General features: G+C 36.8%; 1 protein-coding gene across 1 annotated transcript; it reads right to left on the bottom strand.

Annotated features, from left to right (window-relative positions):
* Positions 1-1,226: 1,226 nt before the first annotated feature.
* Positions 1,227-23,263, bottom strand: LOC149219586 (uncharacterized). The gene is made up of 6 exons (XM_089384410.1): positions 23,125-23,263; positions 22,832-22,957; positions 17,387-17,551; positions 1,975-2,061; positions 1,789-1,881; positions 1,227-1,615 (listed from the first exon to the last, which is right to left on the bottom strand). Exons 3-6 carry the CDS (start codon positions 17,411-17,413, stop codon positions 1,418-1,420), a joined length of 405 nt encoding a protein of 134 aa, XP_089240536.1. The 5' UTR covers positions 17,414-17,551; positions 22,832-22,957; positions 23,125-23,263; the 3' UTR covers positions 1,227-1,417.
* Between the last annotated feature and the right edge of the window lie 1,852 nt (positions 23,264-25,115).

The following is a 25,115-nucleotide window of genomic DNA, read 5'->3' as shown; positions in this document are numbered from 1 at the left end:
CATCTTTTTTTGGACCATTTTTTACATCCACATTTACGTTTGATTTGTCTCCATTTTTCCCATCTCATTTTGCACCATATTTTGCGTCATTTGTTTCATCCAATTTTGCATCATTTTTAACACCATCTCTTGCATCTAATGTTACATCATTTTGAGCATCCAAATTTGCATTTATATTTGCATCTTATGTTGAGTCATGTGTTGTGTCCACCTTTGCATCTTATTTTGTGTCTAATGGTACATTCAATTTAGAGCCATTTTTTACGTCTACTTTTGTATTTGTTTTTGCACCAAGTTTTGCATCCAATTTTAAGCTATTTTATGCCCCTTTTTGCACCATTTTTTTGTGTCTACTTGTGTCCAATGTTGCACCATTATTTACACCGACTTTTTCATCCAATTTTGCATTTTTTTGGTGTCTAGTTTTACATCGTTTTCACCATCGTGTCCACATTTGCATATAATTTTGTGTCTGAGTTCGAGCCTAAATTTGCATGTGATTAGGAATCATTTTTTACATCCAATATGGCATCCTTGGTTTCACCTTTTTTCAGCCCCATTTTGCATCTTGTTTTATGTCTTTTCTTACATCTTTTTTTTTTTCCTTTTTTGCACCCAAGTTTGCATCCCAAATTTACACCATTATTTGCATCATCATTTGGCATATTAATTTGTAATGTTTTTTGCTTCTTTTTAACGCTCAACTTTGCATCTTATTTTACATCTAGTTGTTGTCTTTTTTTGCATCTAATTTGGTGCCCATTTATGTGTCCTTGTTTTTTTCCCAATTTGATATCCTTTTGTATGCCATGTTTTGTTCCCTTCTTTGTGTCAACTATTGCACAATTTTTCACTTCTAATTTAAAACACTTTGTATGTCAATTGTTTGCATTTTGTATTAATTCCTAGTTTAACATCCAATTTTACTTTCAATTTTGCATCCATGGTTACATCCGCATTTGACTTCTTATATAGAGTATATTTTTCTTTACATATATGACCCCCTTTATAGATTCATAGTGAAATATATGATAGTTTCTGAATATCATCAAAGCAGATATCACAATTCAAAATCATTTGTAAAGAAATTTAAGAGAAATTTACAACATCCATCCAAAAAAATAACAATGTGTCATTAACAATTTTCAAAACATGTATAAAATAGCAACATAATACTAATAAAATCAGTATTATTTTTAATCAAAACAAGTAAAATTCAAATATGATTAACAAATCAAAATATTTCATGAATATCGTTATTCTACGATAAATTAACAACATACATAAATCAAACTCATCGTATGATTACAAAATCAAAATGTCTCATTGATATAGGGTAAATTCACAACACCCATCTAAACATAACAATGTCATTCTAAACAATAATTTCTTCATAAAAAACAATGCATGTGCATGCCTAGCTACCACCACCAAGATCATCCTCATAATCATCTTGACCATCCTCATTACTCTGATCCACATCATCACCAACACCGCAACTATCATCGTCATCTCCTCCTTCACCACCATCATCCTCATCCTCATCCTCATCATCTCCTGATATATGTTGAACATAATTTGGATCATCGTCTTGGCAATCATTACCTATAGCATTCTGACAAAAAAAATCAATATTACATGTTAGTATTAATTACATAACACAACGCATGTTTTTGTTATACAATGTTAACCATAAAATGAGGTAAGATATAATATCTAATAGTACTAAAAAAATAAAATGAAAATATGGTTTAAAAGTATATTGGAAATCCAACTAAGATTACATACCATAGAGTCCATCCAAACAACAAATTCAACCCATCTCTTTTGCTGCAGCACCTCCTTTTCCAAATGATTTGGAGGTCTTCCATATTTTAGTTCCTATCAATCAGTAAATAGGGAGAAATTAGATAACAATGACTTTCTTCTAGTACAAAATTTATTAAAAAAATATCACATGTTTAATATACTTACAAAGGTTGTTATCAGTGCTTTTAAACCTTTCTGGCCACTACGATGAGTAACTTTTGTCTTGGTTAACCTCGCCTTGGATGCCTTGTCCTTAAACATAAACCAATTCAATTTATTTTCACACAAATACATGTCTAAGATACTTATAAGTATTAATACATTCTAAATAATGTTTAATGAAAAATTCACTACCTGAATGCTCTCATTGCCGGCTTTTCTTTGTGCATCCAACTTCTCATATGATTTTACAAGTTCTTTCCATACTTTAAAAGGTATGTCAATAGGTCTTTGTTTCAGTCTTTGATCTTGAGGCATTTTTTTAATTTTTCTTGTTTGGTTAAAAATTTTGGTTAAAAAAAACCGAACAAGTAATTCACATCAATGGCATGGGGACTCTATGGATATGTGTAAAAAAATGGCTATAAAGAAAACATCCAAAAAACATATGAGCTCTCCCTTTGATGGTCACTTGGGGCATATGGCTGGAAAGGAACAACTCCATTTTCGAAAATCAAGGACAATCCTTTCTCAAAGTCCTTCCTAATATTTATCAAAATAAACTGATCTCAAAATAAGTAGTTTTAATAATTTAAACATAAAAAAATAAGAACCAAGTATCAAAAGAAAAAGTTGCAATTTAATTTTGTATGAAGGAACTAGAAAAGAATAATGGGCGAAATAGAACTTCTCTACATTGAAATAACCGGGTAAAAATAGATTACCATGTAACACACAAACATGTGATATACTATACTTCTCTTGCTTTGTATAAAATCACGAGTCCATCCTTAGAATACTTTGTTCACATAATATAAATATGCATTTTTTTGTTTTTATGGAACATACAAAAAAAGCAACCCTGCTTTTCTGGACAAGTACGATTCCTCCATAGGAGTATTTTGTTTACGAAACATGACTATACGTTTCTTTGTTCATATGGAACATAGAGAAACATATTACCATGTTTTTCCAGGTTTATATAGAAACAAGGTATATTACCATGTATATACAGAACATACGGGTATATTTTTCAATGCATTTATGGAAACATGGAAACGTGAGTAGGAAAAATGTTTCCTTGTAACTTAAAAAAACATTCATGTTTCATTTATCAAAACGTACAACGTATGTGTTTTTCTCTGTTTATTTTTCTATATGCTTTTCTCTTCTTCATTTCAATGTTAGAAATAATTAAATGCCAGATATGAGTATTTAATGGCATATTAAAAAGCTTGAGATATCGATGCTTACCAGAACCCATTTGAAGATGTCCTGATTTTGATTATGGCAGTGCTGTCCTCAGCTCCTCTGCAAACTACACAACCCATACCGCCTGTCCATGTACTGTTCTCCTTACATGGGGAAGTTGGAGATATGTCACCCCACTCCAGATCTTTGGGTCAACTCAGATGCCCCGTGAACAAATTAGAACGGGGAAGACATGGAGTGGAGTGACAACAGCTCCAACCTGCCCCACTCCAGTCACACTGGAATGAAACAGACGAGGTTTGCTTCACTATCTGTCAAGCTCGATTGTGTAAATTTTGCATTTCAACTTGAGCAGTAGAGAGAGCAATGTAACAATGCCATCCTTGATCACAATAAAATGAGTGGTTGGAGGATATTAGAAACCAAGTGACCAATGCATGTTTAATCATAAGATTGGGCAAGTGTTCTTTGGATTGGTGATCATTGGTAAAATTGCAAGAAGGAAAATATATAGCAGTAAAAGCTCACTGTTTGGGGAACAATGAGTGCACTTTGACTGCTATATCTTGGGCAAGTGTTCTTTGGATTGGTGATCATTGGTAAAATTGCAAGAAGGAAAATATATAGCAGTAAAAGCTCACTGTTTAGGGAACAATGAGTGCACTTTGACTGCTATATCTTTTCCTTCTGGCACTTTTACTGTTATATCTGTTACTTATGACATGCTCCTGCTCTCTGGAAAGACCCAAAGAGCAGTTTCCCTTGATTATCTGTCAGGCTCAATTGTGTAGATTTGATATCAATTTGGGCCAGAGAAAGCAATGTAAGAATGCCATTCTTTATCACAATAAAAGAAGTGGTTGGAGGACATCAAAAACCAAGTGACCAATACATGTTTAGTCAAAAGATTCGGCAAGTGCTCTTTGGATTGGTCATCATTGGGAAAATTACAAGAAGGAAAAGATATAGCATGAAAAGTTCACAATTTGGAGAACAATGAGCACACCTTTGACAGCTATATCTTTTCCTTCCGTCATGCTCCCACTCTGATATACCATGATCTCATTTCATCTTCATTAGCAATCACAGTACAATTATAGTCCTGGGCACACGTCTCTCTCTCCATGAAGTCCAGATAATCTTATTCCTTCCGTGATGACAAGTTCTGAGTTTCATTCCAAAAAGGTGCATCTGTTTGACAAATTTGATATGCAAATCAAGTTCATACCTAGATGATGCTTCAGCCCTATCACTTATGATTACAGCTATCAAACCATGTAATGGAACCCAAAGATACTAGGAAGGTTTGCAAACAAAGATATCCATTAGACAATGGTGGCATTATCATTCAGAGAACCTTCTTTGCTAAGAAAGTGCAAGATTTCTTGCTAGTTAGAGGCCTAAGTTATGGATATAGCAAAAAGTTAGACTTTCCAGATTTCTATTAGAAAGGAACAGATATGACACCCAGTTTTTACAGTGCTGTTTAATGACTCTGTATCCTATTGTCTTTACAGCGCTGTTTAACTTGGTCAATAAGACTACCAATTGAAATGATACTTCCTTTTGACATAACAGTTCATCCAGTTAAGGGCAGCAGGTTTTATGTAGCAAAAGAGGATGGCCTCAGCCCTATAGCTTTTAATTCGAGGTTTGTATGGCACCCAAAGAACTAGAAGGTACAGGTATTGAAGGTAAATTCCTTTGCAGAATCTTCTGTACTGACCACCTGCAAAAAGTGCTCAATAGTTAGAGGCCTCAATCATGGATATAGCAAAAAAATTAAACTTCAGGTTTCTAGTAGAAAGAAACAGATGCCAACTTGTTTTTATAGCTTGATGAAAACAAATAAGAAAGTTTTATGAGATAAACATTTGATGGGCAAGAATAAACCAAATAAGAACCTACAGAAGTTGAAGAACAAGACACTTAAAGCCAGAAACTTAATATACTTGTTCTTTTGAAACATGTCTAGTCATTACAAAGGCAACTCTTAGTCTCCATGCTTGTCTTTAAGGTGCCAACAAAGCCACTTATTATGGTATTTCAGCAATGCGTGTCTTTAAAGTGCCGACAAAGCCACTTATTATGGTATTTCAACAATTTGGGTTGAAAATAACCAGAATTCTAAATGTGAGACAGACATTCAGACCACCGGAGGATTTCTATAGGATTAAATGCGTAATCAGAAATGCTACTCTAGAACGCAAGCAATATCAACAATTTATAATGTCCAAGACAGTAGATCTAAAGATGAGTTAAAACGAAATAAATACAGATGACTGTACCACTTAGTGGATTCCAGATATTTATAACTGTCAAAAACATAAGGCATTATGTGATGCCAAAAAAGATAAAATATAATAAACCATCCAAAATGCCACTCTTGCTGGAGAATACTAAGTTCAATCTTAATGGAACGTAACAAGGAGCTAATTGATAGTAAATGTTAAAAGCCTTCAGCATGCAAATTTGGAAGTTGAGCAGGATTCAAATTAGTACGAATGGAAAGAATACAGAAAGCTGCCACAGCCTCTGATGAAAGAATGTCCCAACAGTTTAGGTGAACTTCTTTGTTCTACAACTGTGAACCCAGTAATAACTTCAAAGTGGGCAATCTTAACTTAAGTTTTTATCCCAGCCATAATTTTACTGCTACCAAATAAGCCAACATCATCATCAACTAGGAACCCTTCCCTTGCATCTGCCCCCCACCCATAAACATTAAAAATTGGACGCCAACATGGCAAAAACTGATGAAGGTTGCTCCTGCCACTATTCCCTGCATGATCCATCCTTCTCATAGAAGTTTGAGGTAGTGGTCTATCCTTTCACTTATTCTCTAAGAAGAAACCCAATGACTTGTTATTCAAAAGGCTTGACTGACGCTTGCCTGGTAAATTATCTTCATTCAAAAAACACCTTAATTGGTTTTCACCCGTGTTCCTCTGGAAACAAACATACAAGAATACATGCTAAAGAATTATGTCTCATTCAAAATCAGTGGGCCTCCTACTAACATTATCAAATCTGCTTTCCCTCACTTCCCATATTTTAGGCTAAATTTTTGGCCTAATACCTTGCCTCCCAAACCGAAATCAGGTTGTTCAAGACTTAGATCTGCCCCAGATAACACCTCCTAGGTTATTAATGGCCAATATATTCACTGGTATTAATGCATTATGCAAGAGCTTTTTCTAGAATTTTGCATGACAGATTCAACAGGGCAAAAGGCCTCCAATCCTCTGTCAAATGTCAATCTCCAAACTCAGAGATCAAATTGAAAAACCCCTTATTGACCTTTAGTACAAATTACCTACATTGGTTGATAATGGTTCAACAAATTATCAGGTTCCATTTGAATTCCATCTATACCAGGAGACCTCTGACATTATGGTCCCCTTCATGATTAATGGCCTTTATGATTCCGACTGTCCACACACACAAGAAGACCCGTAGATCTGTACCAAATATATAGATGAGAATCATAGTCAACATCGAATCCAAGAACATGAATAATTTCAAGCTTAAGGTTATGTAATTTTCCACTGTTTCTGTTGCCAACATAGAACTTCAGTGAGAGATTTTGCAAAAAAAAAGAATAGCACAAAAAAAAGCATTGTTCAACAATCAATTCAGTCCAGGAATAACAATTACATGGTAAAAATTACCAGAAGTGCCTATACCCTAAAGTCAATGTGTTCAAGGTAACCCATTGTGCTGGAAACTCAAATATGTAAGCCACTGTGTCGAAATTGGTGGGCAACCACAGAAATCTAATGATATAAGCTTGCAGAGTCAGTCCTCATTTATTACCATGCAACAATCTGCATGAACTACAAAAACTGTCAGTAGGAAAGACAACAGTTTTTAGATCTCATCTTGAAGTTGATTTCATTGATATGAACGTGCTTAGATCATGTCAAGGGAGGAGAATTAAATTTAAGATCTAATTTTGAAGATAATATTGGTTCAGAATTATTCCCACCTTTGTCAACAAGTTGGAGATCTCTCTCCTCACTTTGAGTACGACTATGGTAATTGGTCTCTCCCCACTTGGATAAAATCCTATGTTGCAGGAAACGTGGTATAGAGGTCCGTTTCCGTACGAAAACGCATTTGGTACGGCCGTGAAACGCGTTTCCGGCCGTACTGCCACGTTTCCGTTTCGGGAAACGTGGCCAGTACGGCCGGAAACGCGTTTCAGGGCCGTACGACCCACGTTTCCTCATTAACTTGTTCTTGTTTTTTTTTTTTTTTTTTTAATTTACTTTTAGGGTATGTTAGTGACTTCTTGTTGCTTCTAGATGCGTGCCTAAAGTTATAAAAATGAATTTTTGCCCTAGTGTTGATATGCAGTTCATCAGGAAGTTTGAGGGATATGCAGTTCATGGTAATGTTAAATTCTTAAAGTAAAAGTGATATTCTCCTTTATTTTTCATTTTCATCAATGAAAAATAAAGGAGAATATCACTTTTACTTAAATTTTTAACATTACCGTGAAATGACTCAAGATGTTTGAGAGTGGTTTCGCCCTCATTGGATTTCATATGGAGAAAGTAGAATTTTAGATCTCACTCAAAATCCAGCAGACTTATTTGTTTTTCAGGATTTCAGGATTGGAGGGATTGCAATGTTTCCATTGGATTTTATCATGTACTAGGGTATGGAACTTGTATTTAATCAAGAGAACCAAGCCCTCTATGCAGTAGAAACTCCCAATAATCAAGATCATGTAGGGCACTAGGGTATGAAACGTGTATTTAATCAAGAGCACTAAGGTCGTTCGACTATGTAGGAGGAGACTCCCAATACAACAGTGGTCCTTCTAAAGAATGGGATGTGGATGCAGAAAATCCTGATTTGGATCTCTCTCTTGCAGCCTTATAGTCTTTATTGTACTTGCAACCTCATATATTAATATAAATAAACGCTGATTTTGAGATTTGGATATATAATAAAGGTTGCTTTTGGATATTCCGATATTTTTATTTTCATTATGTGATCATTCATGAGTAAATGTGATGTAAATTAAATGTTAATGTTTAAGTGTAATAGATTATAATGTATCATTTATGCTTTATGATTGCACATATATATATATATCTATATATATATATATATATATATATATATATATTCGTGTTTCCCCGTTTCCAAAATTTGGAGAGGTCACGTTTCGTATCGCTTCCCGTTTCGGAAACTCGTACCCGTTTCCCTGTTTCGTGCAACTTAGATAAAATCTGTGAGAGTTTTCATTAGAAAGTGAATTTTCAGATAAGAAAAAAAAACTAAGAATGTCAGTGATCTAAATGAGAAACTGCACTCTCTGTGGAATACTGTCATTGTTAAATGGAATCTATGTATTGCACCTCTTATGGGCCCTTAGTATCTCTCACCTCATAACAGATCGCATGTTAAGATGGATCTAACTTATATGTGAGGGATAAACTCTCTGAAGTTTTTATTAGGAATATGGCTTTTCAAAAACAACCCTATGAATGTCAATGATCTAAACGATAGAGCATTGAATATCATCAACGTTAAGCCCCCATATTATGGGATAGAAGCATTGAACCTGTTATGAGCCGGTGCTACCTCTCACGAGTCACTTCATAACAGATTCCAGGTTAAAATGGATCTATGGATCTCTCTCTCCTCAATTTAAGTACTGAGTATGGTGATTGGTCTCTCATCAGTAGTGCTGATATGAATGGATAAAGTCTCTGGATTTTTATTAGGAATATGGCTTTTCAGAAAGAACCCAAGAAATGTGAATGATTGAAATGATGGACTGCACTCTCTATAGTATCAAATTATTAATGACAGGTAAAGGGAATAAAAAATCAACAGATCAACCAAATACATGAATTAACAAGAGTTATTCACAATACAAATACCACAATCAAACACTATGTTAAAATGGATCTATGGATCTCTCTCTCCTCACTTCGAGTACTGAATATGGTGATTGGTCTCTCCTCAGTAATGCTGATATGAATGGATAAAGTCTCTGAACTTTTATTAGGAATGTGACTTTTTAAAAAGAACCCAAGAAATGTGAATGATCTAAATGAGGCCTGTATTCTCTATAGAATACTATCAAATTATCAATGACAGGTAAAAGGAATAAAAAATCAACGGATCAGTCAAATCTCTTTCAAAATACACGAATTAACAAGAGTTATACACGATCCAAATATCACAATCAAACAATATTTGACATCCCTGCTCTGCACGACTGTATGTTCCACACTCCCAAGATAGAACCTGATATGCATAGCCACAAAATCTTCTAAAACCACTTACAAAAAAGGATAAGCTCTATTAGTTTTCCCACGCAAGGGACCTGCTATTAACGGAAATTTTCAAACTTAAGAGACCAATAAAGCAACTGCATTGCTCAATATTTTCAATGCCTATCTCTCAAACATTTAAAGAAAGATCTCTTATCATATATTGTCCTATAGAGAAAGAGAAAGAAGGATCTATATTATTGTATATTTCAGTAGAAGCAAGCACTAACAAAAAAAAGGTGCATTGGTAAACTAGTTGGCACTGCAAGAGTAGTGGGAAAAAAAAAACCATTGCAATACAAAGTTCTTGATTTGAATACTGTCTTTCTGACAACTATATAAACAGAGATAACTGACTTATAAGTAATCCTTATTCGCAACTTCAATTTAAAAAGGAAATACTTTTAACACAAACATGTGAAATCTGCTTTAGACTATACTAATCAATAGAGAAGCTAACAAACACTGGTGAGGTAAACGCTTGAAATCCATTTGGCATGAAGTATAGGATCCAAGAAACAAAGGGACAAAGAAAAATGATTACACTAGGAATGTTGAGAAGGCACGAGAAGCTAGCTGCATGTCACAGTGGCCTCTGGCAGCACGCACACTCAACATACCTGGCATTCAAGTCAAAGGAAGTTCATCCTATGCAGTGCAGCCCCTTGAGATCTGTCAGAAAGCAATTTCTAGCCCAAAAAGAAAATTATGTTAATGTTAATGCCTATTTATGGAGTTCACTTCAGTGAGGACATAAGCAACATGGTACCAACAAGAGAATTTAATTGGGTACACATACCCAGGGGTAGGATTCTTCATAGCTGTGCCCATACCCATATTCTGGAAACCTATCTATATAAATACTTTGTTATGCCTCATGCCCCACAGTACCGCGGGGTAACTCTGCGTACCCCAGCATACCCAAAAAAATCTGTAGATGTATCCTGATTACGACGTAATACATAGCATAGGATCCTGATTACAGATGTATTGACACACACAGGAAAAGGGGCACTCATATCATATCATCTCATTTTTTTGGGTCAAAATTGATCCTAAATCCGGTAGGAACCATGTTTTGGCCAACTTCAAGATAACCAAGAGGACGTAAAGTTTAAAATGAAAAAGGATTTTTTATTCATTAAAGAGCTTAATAAGGTTTCCTTTAAGGTGGCCACAGTGGGAAATCTTATAACAGCCCAAAAAAACCCTGAATTAATACTCACTTTGTTCTATATGAACTTAGAAGAGACCAAAAGAGTAGAAAAGATGAAATCAGACATCAATTGTCATTTTTATTGCAGGAAATTGGTATCCATGCCAACGCTTCAACATTAGTCCTCAGATTTCAGTTTCATCAAGTTTGATTCAAGACTATGTCTGCAAAGGGAAAGGAATACTTATTGTAGTAAAAATTTTGGATGTCCTTGTGGAAATTCCTCAACCGGAATCCTTACTGCAGCAACTGATGATATTACTCCTATTTGTTAAATTCCTTTAAACAAATTACTTGCAATTTCCTACGGCAAATATTGTAATACATACACTGCAACCTTCACTTAATAAATATTATGCGGAAACAAGAGACTGAGAAAGAAAGAAAATACAACACAATTGACACCGTTATTTTTGGACAAATGTCCCCAGAAAAACCCAATGCGGTAAAGCCGGTGCAGCAAATCTGGGGGTTTTATTATTATGCAGGAGAAATCTGAGTATAATTCTTGGTTGTTCAACTAGCAATCCGATACAGAGAGAAACTGGACAAAATGAATGATGAAATGATCTCACCCTGTCACTGGGAGAATCTAAGTTTGATCACGCTAAATTGGAGCCTCTGCGTAGCTTCTGTGCAGAACTGTGTCACTCCCACGCAGTTCCTGCATCACCCCTGCTGGGTATCATGTTGCTCCTTCTCTTGGAAAATCTGAATCTCTGCCTCCTGGTCTCACACCCTTGCTCCCGACTACTGAAACTCGATTTCCTCAGCAAGAATTCTATCTCCCTCTATGGCCTGCATTGCCACTGCGTCAGCTCTGTGTGGGCAAGCGTATGCCTTTCTCTGGGCGTCATTATGCCCTCTCTCTACCTCGTACTCTCCAACCCAAGAAAGCTTCCTTCCTCTGGATACTCACTGCCCCTCACTACAAAAGCTCACTTCAAATCTCTCTCCGGCAACTGCTCTGCTTCAAAAATTCAATCTTCTAAACTCACTCAGTGTGTTCTCCAAGTGCACCCATCAAGCTTCCTCTTATAATCCTCTCGTTGATCAATCAACGGCCCAGATTAGATCCTAATCAATGGCTAGGATCATATTGACTTGATCTCCGCCTTCTTCTAGAAGTTGCACCCACAGTTTATATTAATACCCTTTAATTATTTTAATTTCCCTGTTTCCGGGTGGAATTTCCCAAAACGATTTTTGGGTATTGGTGAATGCATGTGTCTAAGCCTCCCCGTAAATTTTGAGACTTAGAACACATCCGATGCTACCAAAAATCAACACTCCTCTTAGCGATGAATGTGCTCTAGCAATGCCTCCCACTGAAGCATCACGTTGACTTCATAACATCGTCCTCTGCACTGCTTATGTATGACATTTTGTCCACCAACTACTGCGTTGTTGTTGTAATTGTATTGCTGCTAACACTGCCACTGTCAACACTACATCCGTACTACAACTCCCTCTCAAGTGTTGCATATGTACTACTGCTAGCACTGCCACTGCCAATTGCCATTGCACTACAAATTGTTGTTGCTACTCCATCAGCAACAGAAAAACATCCCAAACTATTGAACTAACTGTGTTCAGTATGATACCACGTGAATGTTGAATCCTGACTGCTGCTAGTCTCTGTGCTGACCCTCTGAATCTACTACGTTGCTGCTTACCTCTTCTCTGTGCCATCTGCACTGCTGCCAACTCTGCTCTACATTGTTCAGTCTCTGGTGCTCCTAGCCACTGCAACTGTCTCTCCAACACTCCCCGGCACCATCCGACACTAGTCCATCCTGCTACTTCTGATTTGGGCTCCCGTAGCAAGGCATTGATCCAAGAGGTGGGCTCCTCAAGGATCCTGCCCATCTGTAGCTCCTTCGAACTACAACTCCAAATCAACCCACCTCCCTCCTAGAGGTATCTCGCCTGTCATGGCGAACTCCTCTTCCTCTATCTTCGCGGGGGCAGCCTTCGGGTCATGTTTCTCATTCTTATCCTTCTTCCTGAGAGGACATTGTGTAGCATAGTAACCCATCTCACCACACCCAAAACACTTGATCTTTGAAACGTCCTTCTTACATCTCTGTTGCTCCTACTGTCCCTTCGATGCAAGGGTTGCACTCTCCTCCTCGTCCTTGAGCTTCGACCCACTACTGTTGCTTTTGTCAAGTTTAACCTTGACTAAGTCTCTCCTCAGCTCCTCTTGTTTTAGAGTAATGCACATCTCATCCCAATTCAGCAAAGTCGCTCTGCCTAGGATACTCTGGACAAAGACTTGCCACTCATATGAGACAGAATTGAGGGTCAATCTAACCAACTCTAAATATTGAGGTGTATGCCTCACAACAAACAATTCATCATGGGTCTCCTGAAGCTTTGTGAAGAATGGATCCACCCGCTCCCCCTTCTGCATCTGAGCAGATCTCAGCTTCTGTTCAAAGTACATCTTCCATTGCTCGGAAGATCCCTGATACAACGTAGACAAAGCGTCCCACATCTCCTTAGCAGTGCCTCTGCTAGCAATGTGATAGACCACATGATCCTTCACTCCGTCGAGGATCATTCTTTTTGCCTTCGCCATCTCAGCCTTGTATTTCTTCAACAAATCTGCATCCGTAGGGACAACCACCATGTTGTCGACGTATGTCTTGAGGGCATGCACATCTAGAAGGAACAACATTCTTACCTTCCAGATGACGTAGTTGGATGCCCCATCCAACCTGTTCTGATCCCTCAAGCCACTGATTGCCATTTCTGCCAAAAATCGAAAGTCGAATGACCTCCTCTCTCCTCTGTGCTGCTATTGGGCTAGCCTACGCACTCCCTGCTGGAGCTAGTAAAACTGCTGCCCGTTGCCGCTGCTTAGCTCTAGAGAATTCGAATTCCTTGGCTAGGAATTCTCTGAGGAAGAAATTCCCTTAGTCGTGCTTCTCCTCTTTCTTCTAACGATTTTATGCCCAACAAACTAATTGCAAAAAAATATGCGTCCCACCAGCTCTCCTTATGCTGAGGCTTCAACGGTGCTCCCTCTGCCCCGACAAAAATTTGATCTGGAAGCTCTTCTCTCCGTCGACTCTCTCGGAGAGAGACTGCCTCGAAATTTCAGCCCTCCGACTAAGAACTACGCAAACCCTCTAGGGTTTCGAACTGCTACCTCATGCAACTTTTTGATTTCCCCCTTTTGCTCAGCACTGGATCTACCGGCTCTACCCTTCTTGCTTCACCTGCAGCTCTAATACCATGTGAAAATTCCTCAACCGAAATCCCTACTGCAGTAACTGATGATATTACTCTTATTTGTTAAATTCCTTTAAACAAATTACTTGCATTTTCCTACAGCAAATATTATAATACATACACTGCAGCCTTCACTTAATCAAATATTATGCAGAAACAAGAGACTAAGCAAGAAAGAAAATAAAACACAATTGACACCGTTATTTTTGGACAAATGTCCCCGAAAAAACCCAATGCAGGAAAACCGGTGCAACAGATATGAGGGTTTTATTATTATACAGGAGAAAATCTGAGTACAATTCTTAGATGCTCAACTAGCAATCTGATATAGAGAGAAACTGAACAAAATGAATGGTGAAATGATCTCACCCTGAAATGATCTGAGTCTGATCACGCTGAACTGGAGCCTCTGCGTACCCTTTGCGTAGAACTACATCACTCCCACGCAGTTCTTGCGTCACCCCTACTGGGTATCATGTTGCTCCTTCTCTGGACCCTCTGCTGGCTGGAATCCGAATCTCTGCCTCCCGGTCTCACACCCCGGCTCCTAGCTACTAAAACTCGATTTCTTTAGCAAGAATTTGATCTCCCTCTAAGTCCTGCGCTACAACTGCGTGGGCTAGCGTATGCCTCTCTCTAGACATCATTTTGCCCTCTCTACCTCGTATTCTTCGGCCCAAGAAAACTTCCTTCTTCCGAATACTCACTACCCCTCACTGCAAAAGCTCACTTCGAATCTCTCTCCGGTAGCTACTATACTTCAAAAACTCGATCTTCTAAACTCACTCGGTGTGTTCTCCAAGTGCCCATCAAGCTTCCTCTTATAATCCTCTCGTTGATCAATTAATGGCCCAGATTAGATCCTAATTAACAGCTAGGATCATATTGACTTGATCTTCGCCTTCTTCTAAAAGTTTCACCCACAGTTTATATTAATACCCTTTAATTATTTTAATTTCCCAAATTTAGACTTAGGGCCCCATTAAAAAATAATCAATTATTTTAATAAAACTATCTCCGGATGGAATTTCTCAAACGATTTATGGGTATTGGAGAATGCATGTGTCCAAGCCTCCCTGCAAATTTTGAGACATAGAGCACATCCGATGCTACTAGAAATCAACAGTCCCACCATCATCAATGGAGAGATCCAATTGAAGTAATCATAAAATATTGAGGGTGACTTGATCAATCAAGCCACAAATTGAAATTCATAATGAAAAAATGGTCAAAACAAAATATATATATCAGGGATCTGATCCAAAAAATGGTGATAAAAATGAATAATGAATCTTGATTGAAAACACACGTCACCTAGTTAGATAAATTGTTGAATAAAATTTAAAATAAAAAATATTGGTCATAAAATAAATGCCCTGTTAAATAAAATTTAAAAGATAGAAATATAAGAGAAGTTGTCAAAATAAAATAAAATATATCACAACATAATGATAAATCATGAGGTATGGTCAAGATAATACGAATATATTATTGGGATAAAAACTAATACTATTAGATTAGTAGTAGGATAAATAAATCTCTTTGGAGATGGTAGTTAAAACCAGTAAAGATAAAAGATAATAATTAAAAAAAAATGTGAGGGCTAGGTAATAGGTGTTGTTTACCGTGATGGAAAATTCACCCAGCCATTTTTTTTCCGAAAAAAATCTGACAGTTGGAGTGGTTGAATTCTGTTTTTGATGGTGGAAATGGATTCAACACCATCAAAAACCTCTGAGGCACCTAAAATCTTGAAGTTTGACAGTTGTAACCCAGCCATTTTTTTTCCGAAAAAATCTGACAGTTGGAGTGGTTGAATTCTGTTTTTGATGGTGGAAATGGATTCAGCACCATCAAAAACCTCTGAGGCACCTAAAATCTTGAAGTTTGATAGTTGTAACCTAGATTTCCACAAATTTCTGCCGAATTATAACAAAATTCCTCCAGAATTTGTTAGACGACACGCTAGGGGTATTGTCTACTAAGGCAGCCAATTTGCCCAAAAGGCCAAAACTTCCCTGAATCCAGCCATTTTTTCCCAAAAATATGACAGTTGGAATGTTTGAATTATGTTTTTGATGGTGGAAATGAATTCAGCGCCATCAAAAACCCCTGGGACACCCAAAATCTTGAAGTTTGACAGCTGTAACCCAAATTTCCAAAATTTTTGCTGAACGAAATTTCCATTTTTTCCTAGCTAATTTGGAGCCTCGTTAAACTAAGCACTAGGTGTGTTGGTCCACCGAGGCAGCGAATTTGCCCAGCCAAAACTTGCCAGCATCCAGTCATTTTTTTCCCAAAAAAATTTGTCAATTAGGGTGTTTGAATTTTGTTTTTGATGGTGGAAATGAATTCAGCACCATCAAAAACCCTTCGGACACCCAAAATCTTGAAGTTTGCCAGCTGTAACCCAGATTTCCAAAATATTTTGCATGCTAAAATTTCCATTATTTTTCGGACAAATTTGAAGCCTTGTTAAACTCCGCACTAGGCAACGGAGACATTTTGAGAGAAAAACTGTTGTTCAATCATGATGGACAATTGATGAATGGAAGACAAGGAAATGATTTGAACATAAATACGAGACTGATTCATTACCATTTACACTAATATAAATTCTCATAATTATTGTCAATATTTAATATGATATATGTCTGCTTAACCTAACCCCGTCCACCTGTTTCGAAAAGCGGTGTCCTGTGTACCGTACCGCCTCCTTGTACTCATATCCTGGCAGGCCAATTAACATAATACAAGCATGGAAGATGAAAAGTTATTTTGGCTTGTAATGATATACCTTTTCGCAAATAGTAGAATATGGTTTTCCATTAAAGCAACAATGATTGTAGGAATAAAATCTACATTGTGAACCTGGTAGGAATAACCTAGAAAACAAATCACCAGAAGATCATCAGCTTCACAAAAATAATTTGTAAGAAAACTCGGGAAATCCTTCTCATATATAACACCATGCGAATCACTAAACTAAGGAAACACTGCAGAAAAAACAGATGGATAAATGCCCTCAGAAACAATATCCATACAGAGTACATAAGTCTCTTCCAAGATTCCTCATACAAAAAAAAAACCAAAGCCATACGTTTTTTACTCCATTACAAAACAAAACCCATTGACGACTAAAATACAAGAACATGTACACATTTAAATTTATAAGATAAAACCAAAAACCGAAACACCATAATGAGTGTTTAACAAGCTTCGCAGACATAAAACAATCCTATAAAAAATGGACTCATAAACTAGCTTCAAGATCCGAGTACTGAGAAACGTAGCCGGATTATGATCCATGCGTCAAAACACTAATTTCGCACAGAAAATAAACCATATATATCAAATATTTTAACAGAAACCGAGAAAACACAGCATACGTCCTAGATGGAAAAGCTTTAAACGAATTTAATCACAACTTTTTAAGGGATTTGGGAGATTTTACCTCATATACTTTGGAAATCCTCGACATAAACCCCCAACGAGCAGAACAACGTGCAAACCCTTTCTAGTGTGCTGAAAAGCTCTGGAAATCCACGGTCGAAACCCTTTTTCCTGGCATATCCGTCTGGAAATCCGCAGCCAACAGTTTGGAAATCCAGGACAAAACCTGCCAAATTCGAATTCAGATGAATTTAGGGAGTACGGAAGCACACGTGTAGGGATTTCATGGAAGTGAGACAACTGGTGGTGGTCCTACTCGTGATTGTCTTTTTTTAATTTCCGTAAATACATTATAATGCGAACTTATTTCTTGATGTTAGTGCAATATTTATTTTGTTTTAATTTTTTTTTTAAATGTAGTTTAATTATTTAATATTTTTTATATGGTATAATTTGAACGCATTATTTGTGGATAGGAAATTATGATTTATGCAGAAACTTTATTAATGGTAGCGGATCTAGTTCAAAGTACAATTGGTAGCATATATGTAATAAGCTAAGATGCTTTGGAATGTTAAGGTGGTAAGTCTTATAACAAAATAGTTGTAAGGTGGTAAGGTTACAAAAGTAACAGATGGTTGTGATAGTTGTCAGTGCCGTAAGGATGGAGGAATCTAGCTTTTTGGTTGGAAACTATGGTGGTATGTTATTAGAAGTTGTTCATTCAAAGGATTGTTATCTGATATTTATCAAGCTTCTCTAAGTATTCATTGTTTATTAAGGTTTTTTCCTCATATCTGGTTCGAGACCTCAAGTTTTCCTTGGAGCTTCAAGTGAGTCTTCCCTCAGATGCAATGCATGTTTTTTGACGGTAAGTAGTTGGACTATGCTTCCCCTCTCTTTGTCCACAACTTTGGTAAAGATCTTGTTGTTTTAATGGTTCTTCATTTACAAGGGGGGATTAGGGGTAACCCCTCCTCGTCTCTGGCCTTTTCTTATAAATATGTCATCCATGTTTAGCCTCTTCCTAAGGAAAATCAGCCCTTAGCAACTCCTGGATCGTTTTTGGTGGAGAAATCGATGGAAGTTCCATCCCTAGAAATCTCTCACCCTGATTTGGAGGATCTCCAATAGCTATATTCAAAGGCAAACCTAGTTTGTTGTTTTAATGGCTTATGGCCCAGCACTATCGATCTGTATGAATGGATCCATTCTATATGGACTAAGAATTGCAAGGTTATTTTATGCTCAAAATGATTTTTCATTGTGTTATTTGGGGAATCAAAAGATTATCAAAAAGCTTTATCTAAAGGGCCCTAGTTTTCGGGCAATGCTAAATTGTTTCTATTCCCTTGCTTTCCATATTTCGATCTTTCCACAATTGTGATTACCAAACTACCAATATGGGCTCGACTTCCTAATCTTCCAGCTAATATGTGGCACTACTCAATCTTTTAGGGCATTGGAGACTCTCTGAGCCATTTCCTTACTACTGATGCCTCTCGTGGGCAGCGTGGCATATATACCTATGGCAAAAATTTTATTGAAATCGATACCAGTAAAGGGCTACCAGACCAAATCAATTTAAAAATCAGTGTTTTTCACTAAATCCAAGCTCTAGACTATGAGAATACTGCTTTTCGTTACCGCTTATGTCATCAAACTGGCCATTTACAAAATTCATGTCCAACGTTTAATTCTCAAAAGAAGCGGAACATCCAAAATTCCAGATCTAAAAGTTGAAGCCATGCAACCCTCCTCTTATGGAGGGCAAGACCTCCTCTGATTTGGATAAGAACGATGAAGGCTCTGGATTAAATCCATCCAGGGCATAAGGTCCAAGACTTAGGGCCTCAATCATCTCCTGAGGCTCTTGTTGTGAACCATGCTCCTTTGCCAAGCACAGAGACACTGAATAGTAATGCTTCTTCGGGTGTATTGAAATGAGCTCATGTGTCGGCTTCTTTAGACTCTGGTAAGGAATCTTTCAACTCGCACTGATAATCTATAGATTGCTTTCATCAACCAGACTTTGAAAGGTTGGGTCAAGGTTTCAAAAAAGAAAGGAAATAAATGTTGTCTTGAAGATCAACCCCAATTTGGGTGATTCTCCTCTCTAATTGTCTCTTTTGTCCCTCTACGTATCCTTTGCTATTCTTAATATCATTCATTTCAACTTTGATATTGTTAGTATATGGAATATTGTGCGATAAAAAAGAGCTATGATGGCCAATGATGTATTTTTTTTCTTACTTAATCAATAGAATTTTTAGACTTACAAAAAAATATTTTTTAATTATTTGATCGATATTGTCCAAAGTTCAATAATTTTTTTTGAATTAAGTTTAAAGTACATAATCTGCATCATTCTCTTACAAATTTTAAATGCAATTTAAATATCAAAAAATCACTAAGAGTTTAATATTAAATCCATGTACATTCAAAATACATTTTAAATAACAAAAATTGTAATTTCATGGAAAATTTAATAATAAAATTTCACTTAAAAACTAAAACATCAAATAATTAAATTACATTATTTCTTAATTTTATTTTTTTTGTAAGCTAGTGCGGGACCTTTACATTTTTCCATCATACAACATTTTTCCAACATACAACATCAATCGCCTCTGCAGGACTCGAACTTGGGTGGGGGGTGCAACAGCCATCCGCCCCTACCATTACACCATGCACGTCATGTGCACATTATTTCTTAATTTATAATAATATATTTATTATAAAATTAATATAATATTTTATTACGACGTTGTTTTGTTATAAAATTAGGGAACAAGCTATTGTAGGGAAGGAATGGAGTTGAGGTGACAGCTCCCCCAGCACCGACAACCCGATCCCGGCGTCCCCGCCCTACACTCCTAGGGACTTTAAAAGATAACATCCAACATGAGGTTCGTCTTTGGGAACTAGATTCATTAGAGAAGGCATTCAGGTTGGCAAGAAAAATGGAAAGAAAAATTATGGCAACAAGGAAGCCTACCACTCACAATCATAAAGATGGAAGTGTTGCTGCCCCTAGCCATCCACAACCTACAAGGTTGATACCACCTGAAGATGTGGACCCTAAATAATAAGAATAATACCCTGTAACATATGAATAGTCCATCCTGTGCATGTAGGATATGCACATGAGGTCCAATAAAATCACTAACCAGAATACCAGGTGTTATTAAAGCCTCTACAGGTTGATATATATGAATGTTACAGTGTGCAGGAGTATGATTCAATTCCATACGAAAATACAAAACATCTGATAGGATTTCCTTATACCTCATAGGCAAACAACCATTGTCCCTTCTATAGATGAGCAGAATAAGTGCTTGGTTCTCTACACTAAATAAAGACATTCAGCTGGTCACAGAATTGTAGAGTGCATAATCATAAGTGATGTTGCGAGCCTCATTGCTCAAAGTCTAAGGGTCTTGCGAGCCATAATCACAGCCATGTATGGCATATCTTGTGATTATGGCATTTTATGAGGTCAATTCTTGTGAAGACATTTCAGTTTATAATAAATTTTGAACCTCAACAGAGTTTTGGCAAGACCTGGCTGAGCTAGGAGATCAACAACACAGCTGATATGAATGACATAATCTAGCCTCAAGAGGGAGCCTTTTTTGTTTCATCACTCTAACAATCTATGAAGTGGTGGAAAGCATAACAACTTCCCCTTGAATATGACACCTAAACTGAGTACAAATCCTAAATGATGCAGCCCTTGGTGCATGTCTCTCAAAGTATCGATATTTCAAATGTTGAAAGCTCTTGTGCCCATTTGATATGCATTCGATTGTAGTTCCCCTGAAGAAAGAATCTTATAAAGGTGAGGCCATGGCCAATATGTTAGCCATATCCATTGGAGTTGCCATTGCTTGACAACTTTAGTGTGATCAGTCCCACCATGATTCACATGGGCTTCTACTCAACACTGGCTGTTGCTATTGTAAGAGTCTTCAAGCTCGTTGAACCCATAGTATTGATAAGTGTATTCTTTGGGTCTCTGGTTTTCAAATGCTGCCTATGTTTTCCTCTCAGTATCATTATTTCAAATGCTGAAAGCTCTAATTCCCATTGCTGTGTATTTGATTGTGGTTTCCCTGAAGAAAGAAGCTTATAAAGGTGAGCCCGAGGCCAATATGTTGGCCATATCCATTGGAGTTACTATTTCAGCTTATGGGGAGGCCAAGATGAATGCATGGGAGGTGATTCTCCAGTTAAGTGCAGTTGCATGTGAGACTACCCAATTGGTTCTCATACAAATTCCACGAACATCAAAAGGGATTAAGTTGAATCCCATCACATCTTTGTTGCTCCTTGTTGCCTTGTTTTTCTCAGCACCCCCTGGGCCTTAGTAGAATACCCATTTCTGATAATCAGGGTCTCTTCCTTTGATTTGGATTACATGACATTTCTGCTTGTGCCTTGGCTCTTAATCTTGCAGTGTTTCTTCTGATAGGAAAGACTTCAGTGTTGACTATGAATGTTGCTGGTCTTGTCAAGGACTGACTGCTCATAACATAATCTTTGTCTGTAATAAATGAAAAGGTTACAGTCATAAACTTGAGTGGGTGTGGATTGGCTTTTCTGGCTGTCTGTTACTATAATCATTTGAAACTTCAAGCTCTCAAGTCCAATGACAACCAACCAAAGTACCTCAGCAGTGCAGCTGATGCCAATGATGAAGGAGAAGGTTTGATAATGACGAGTGGGAGATTCTCAATCAGAGATTCAGAACCAGTAGAGAAAAATCAAACTCAAGCTTTAGGATTAGGTATTTAGATCATTAATATTGTCTTGTGCTAGAGATTACTGTTCTTGGATTGGCTCCTCTATGCCCAGATCTATTTGCAGGGAACAGGCCAGTCATTCACAGTGAAGAAGATAATGACAAGATTAGTGTATAATGATGGACAGGATGGTGCCATGGTGCCAACCTAAATCTCAAGTAAGGAGACATCTGTTCATCAATTTGTCAAGAAGCATGGCCTACAATTCAATTGCTCTAAGCCTATCACTTCTTCCACCTGTAAAATAAATTGTTTCCTGTTTGTTTAGTTGACTATGGTTCTAATAAATATACTATTGTTTGATGTAAAAAGACAAAACAAAACAAAAAATATGGAAAGTTGTGACCCCATTTTCTAACTACAAATTGAAATTGGATTACCATAGTGACCACCTCTGCTTATTGGAATCAAAAAGGGGGTGGGTTATGCACAATCCTCCGTATCATTTGCTATTACCAGAGATAATTAAAGCCACCCTAAACTCAACCCTTAACTATGCTGATAGGGTGTTTGGGGAGGGGGATCCCTTACCAACCCACTATAATCTGCACAAAAGCATCCTAAGAACATATGCAAAATCAACCCTTCAATGAAATGATCCAAGAATATAGGTACTCAAACATTGATTTTATCAAAGAAAAATACAAGACAGAAAGAAAAGATCATAACAAGGATTAGAAGAGTCTAAGAACAGTGCTCACTGTCTACAGAGCCAAGACAAATGCAGAAGAGTTCTTCCTTCAGTTCCCCATCTTAGAAATCAGTTGCATGCCAGACCCAAGTTTTATCACTACCTGCGTGCTCCTGAAGTGACATTGGGGAATGAACTGCAAGGCAAAAAAAAAATATATATATATATATATAATCCAGATAATAAGGATCAACACAAATTCTCGGCAGAGAAAGCCTCTTAAAACTTGGACGTAAGATAAGCTATTACAATCTCAGGGGGGAAATTACACAGAAAAAAAAACAAACAAACAAATTTACATACTTAAATGGGTTGCACATATTTTCAATGTCTTGGATTGCCTCATGACCAGCCGAACCTTTGTAGTATCCTTGTGCTTAAGAAACTTTACTGTTCCTACACCACGCTCCTTCCATTGATTCCCATCCTTGTCAAACCTGTACAGCTTCGCCTTCCTGCAGGGTCAAACATATAAAAAAGAATGGGAATATTAATAAACAATGAAACTGCATTAGGATCATTTTAAGAGCCCATGGCATCCATTAGAAGTAACGTCCGCAATATCCCACCATATCAAATGCATTCAAAGATAAATTACCAACGACCTATTAAAAACACAAGAGATATTCCTTAACATTACCGAAAAGGATCCCACAAAAAAGCTCAATAATAACATCAAACATGTAAGAATAAAAATCATCAACTATTTAATAACAAAAGAATGCTCATCCCATACATCCCCATAAAGTACAGAAATGATCAACAGCCTGTTCAAAACATCATAGAAAGTCAACGAAAACAGTTGACAGAAGACCAAAACAGACATATGCCTGAATCATACCACCTCACAACATAAAAAGACAAATCACCCTAATGCCAATAACCAAAAGACAGATTATCAAATAGGCCCAATTCAGTATTCAATGGCTAATCCAAAAACCAAAAAATACGAAACCCCGTATGCTTAACAATAACAAATGACCATCACACCCCCCACTAAACCAGAATAACAGAGAAACCATCATAGATTCTTCAAAGACATTGAAAAAAGGATGGCCTATAGTTCAACAAAATATAAAAAGACTCGTCAAAATACAAAACCCCCAATCATAACAAATAAACCATCAAATGCATCCCCGAAAAAATCTTCATCGACAGCCTATCAACATAGGAAAACAATTATTACAGACCATAATGAGATCAAAAAATGCTGATCAAAATATCAATGGGACATCAAAACAACAAGAAACTCACAAAATACACAGAAAAGCAAAACCCTAATTACCCGATAAAACAAACCATAGCCCGCCAAAATAGAGTCAAAATTTTCCATTGAAAGCTTAGAATAACTGAACCAGAAATAACCCTTGTGAAATTTGCTGCTTAAAACATTGTTTTGAGCACGACCTCTTTCTTCAGATTTATTTTAGATAATACGGTAGCTTATTTAATGAAATATTTCCAGAAAGTTGAAATATGGCAAATTTTTCCAATCAAGAACTCTAAATAATTTCATTAGGACAAGGCGTAGAGGATTCATGACGGCGACAAGAAAATAATGGCGCTTTGCAATTTTAGCACTCTCTTGCAGAAAAATACCTTTTCTGAAATCGTTTTGACCACGAAGAAACGCAGATGAACTGTTGGAAGTCGTGCAGAGAGAGATCTGGTGGCTCGTGGATCGATTCTGGGGCAATGTTTATGCGATTGAAAACCATGATTGTTCATATGCGAGCTACTGAGCTCATTGAGAGGGATACGCGCAATGGCGCCAAACTACCAAGAGGATTTGAATTTAAAGGCGGGATAGAATATCTACCGTCCGATCATGTCATCGACGGCCATATATTTGTGTTTCAATAAAACGGATTTTCAAAGAATTTGAAATATTATACATTTTATAGAATTTGAAATATTATACATTCTATTATTTAAGCTGAATAATAGTTTTACTTTGGAAAAATAATTGGGCACATCAAATAAAATATTGATGCGACGGACATAGAACTCCGAAACAATAATGCACCCTTCTCTTACTCCAAAACAATAATGCACCCTTCTCTAGTTGATGTGTCAATGCTTTCTTTGAAGTGGAACTTAAAGAATTAAGTAATTATTCATTATTAAATTGGGATTTTATATAAATTAATTGATTATTTATTAATGTTAATTTCATTTTATAATTTTATAGTAATTTTTAATAGATTTTTGTTAAAGATAATTATTTGAGCTATTATTGTATCAAGATTTTTGTTGTGTCTTTTATTATTATATTTTAATCCACTTTAAACATG

This window comes from Pinus tabuliformis, chromosome Q (assembly GCF_031772625.1).
Source record: "Pinus tabuliformis cultivar Carrire ecotype Pingquan chromosome Q, CPIR1, whole genome shotgun sequence".
Lineage (NCBI taxonomy): Eukaryota > Viridiplantae > Streptophyta > Pinopsida > Pinales > Pinaceae > Pinus > Pinus tabuliformis.
Note: the sequence above shows the minus strand (reverse complement) of the source record. Positions and strands in the feature narration are given on the sequence as shown.

Coding starts and splice junctions, on each gene's coding strand:
- LOC149219586 (XM_089384410.1), bottom strand. CDS start 17,413: ATGTCGAGGATTTCCAAAGTATATGAG. Junction 2,062..17,386: donor GGATTTCCAAAGTATATGAG/GTAAAATCTCCC, acceptor TTTATGTTTAAG/GACAAGGCATCCAAGGCGAG. Junction 1,616..1,788: donor TTGTTTGGATGGACTCTATG/GTATGTAATCTT, acceptor TTTTTTTGTCAG/AATGCTATAGGTAATGATTG.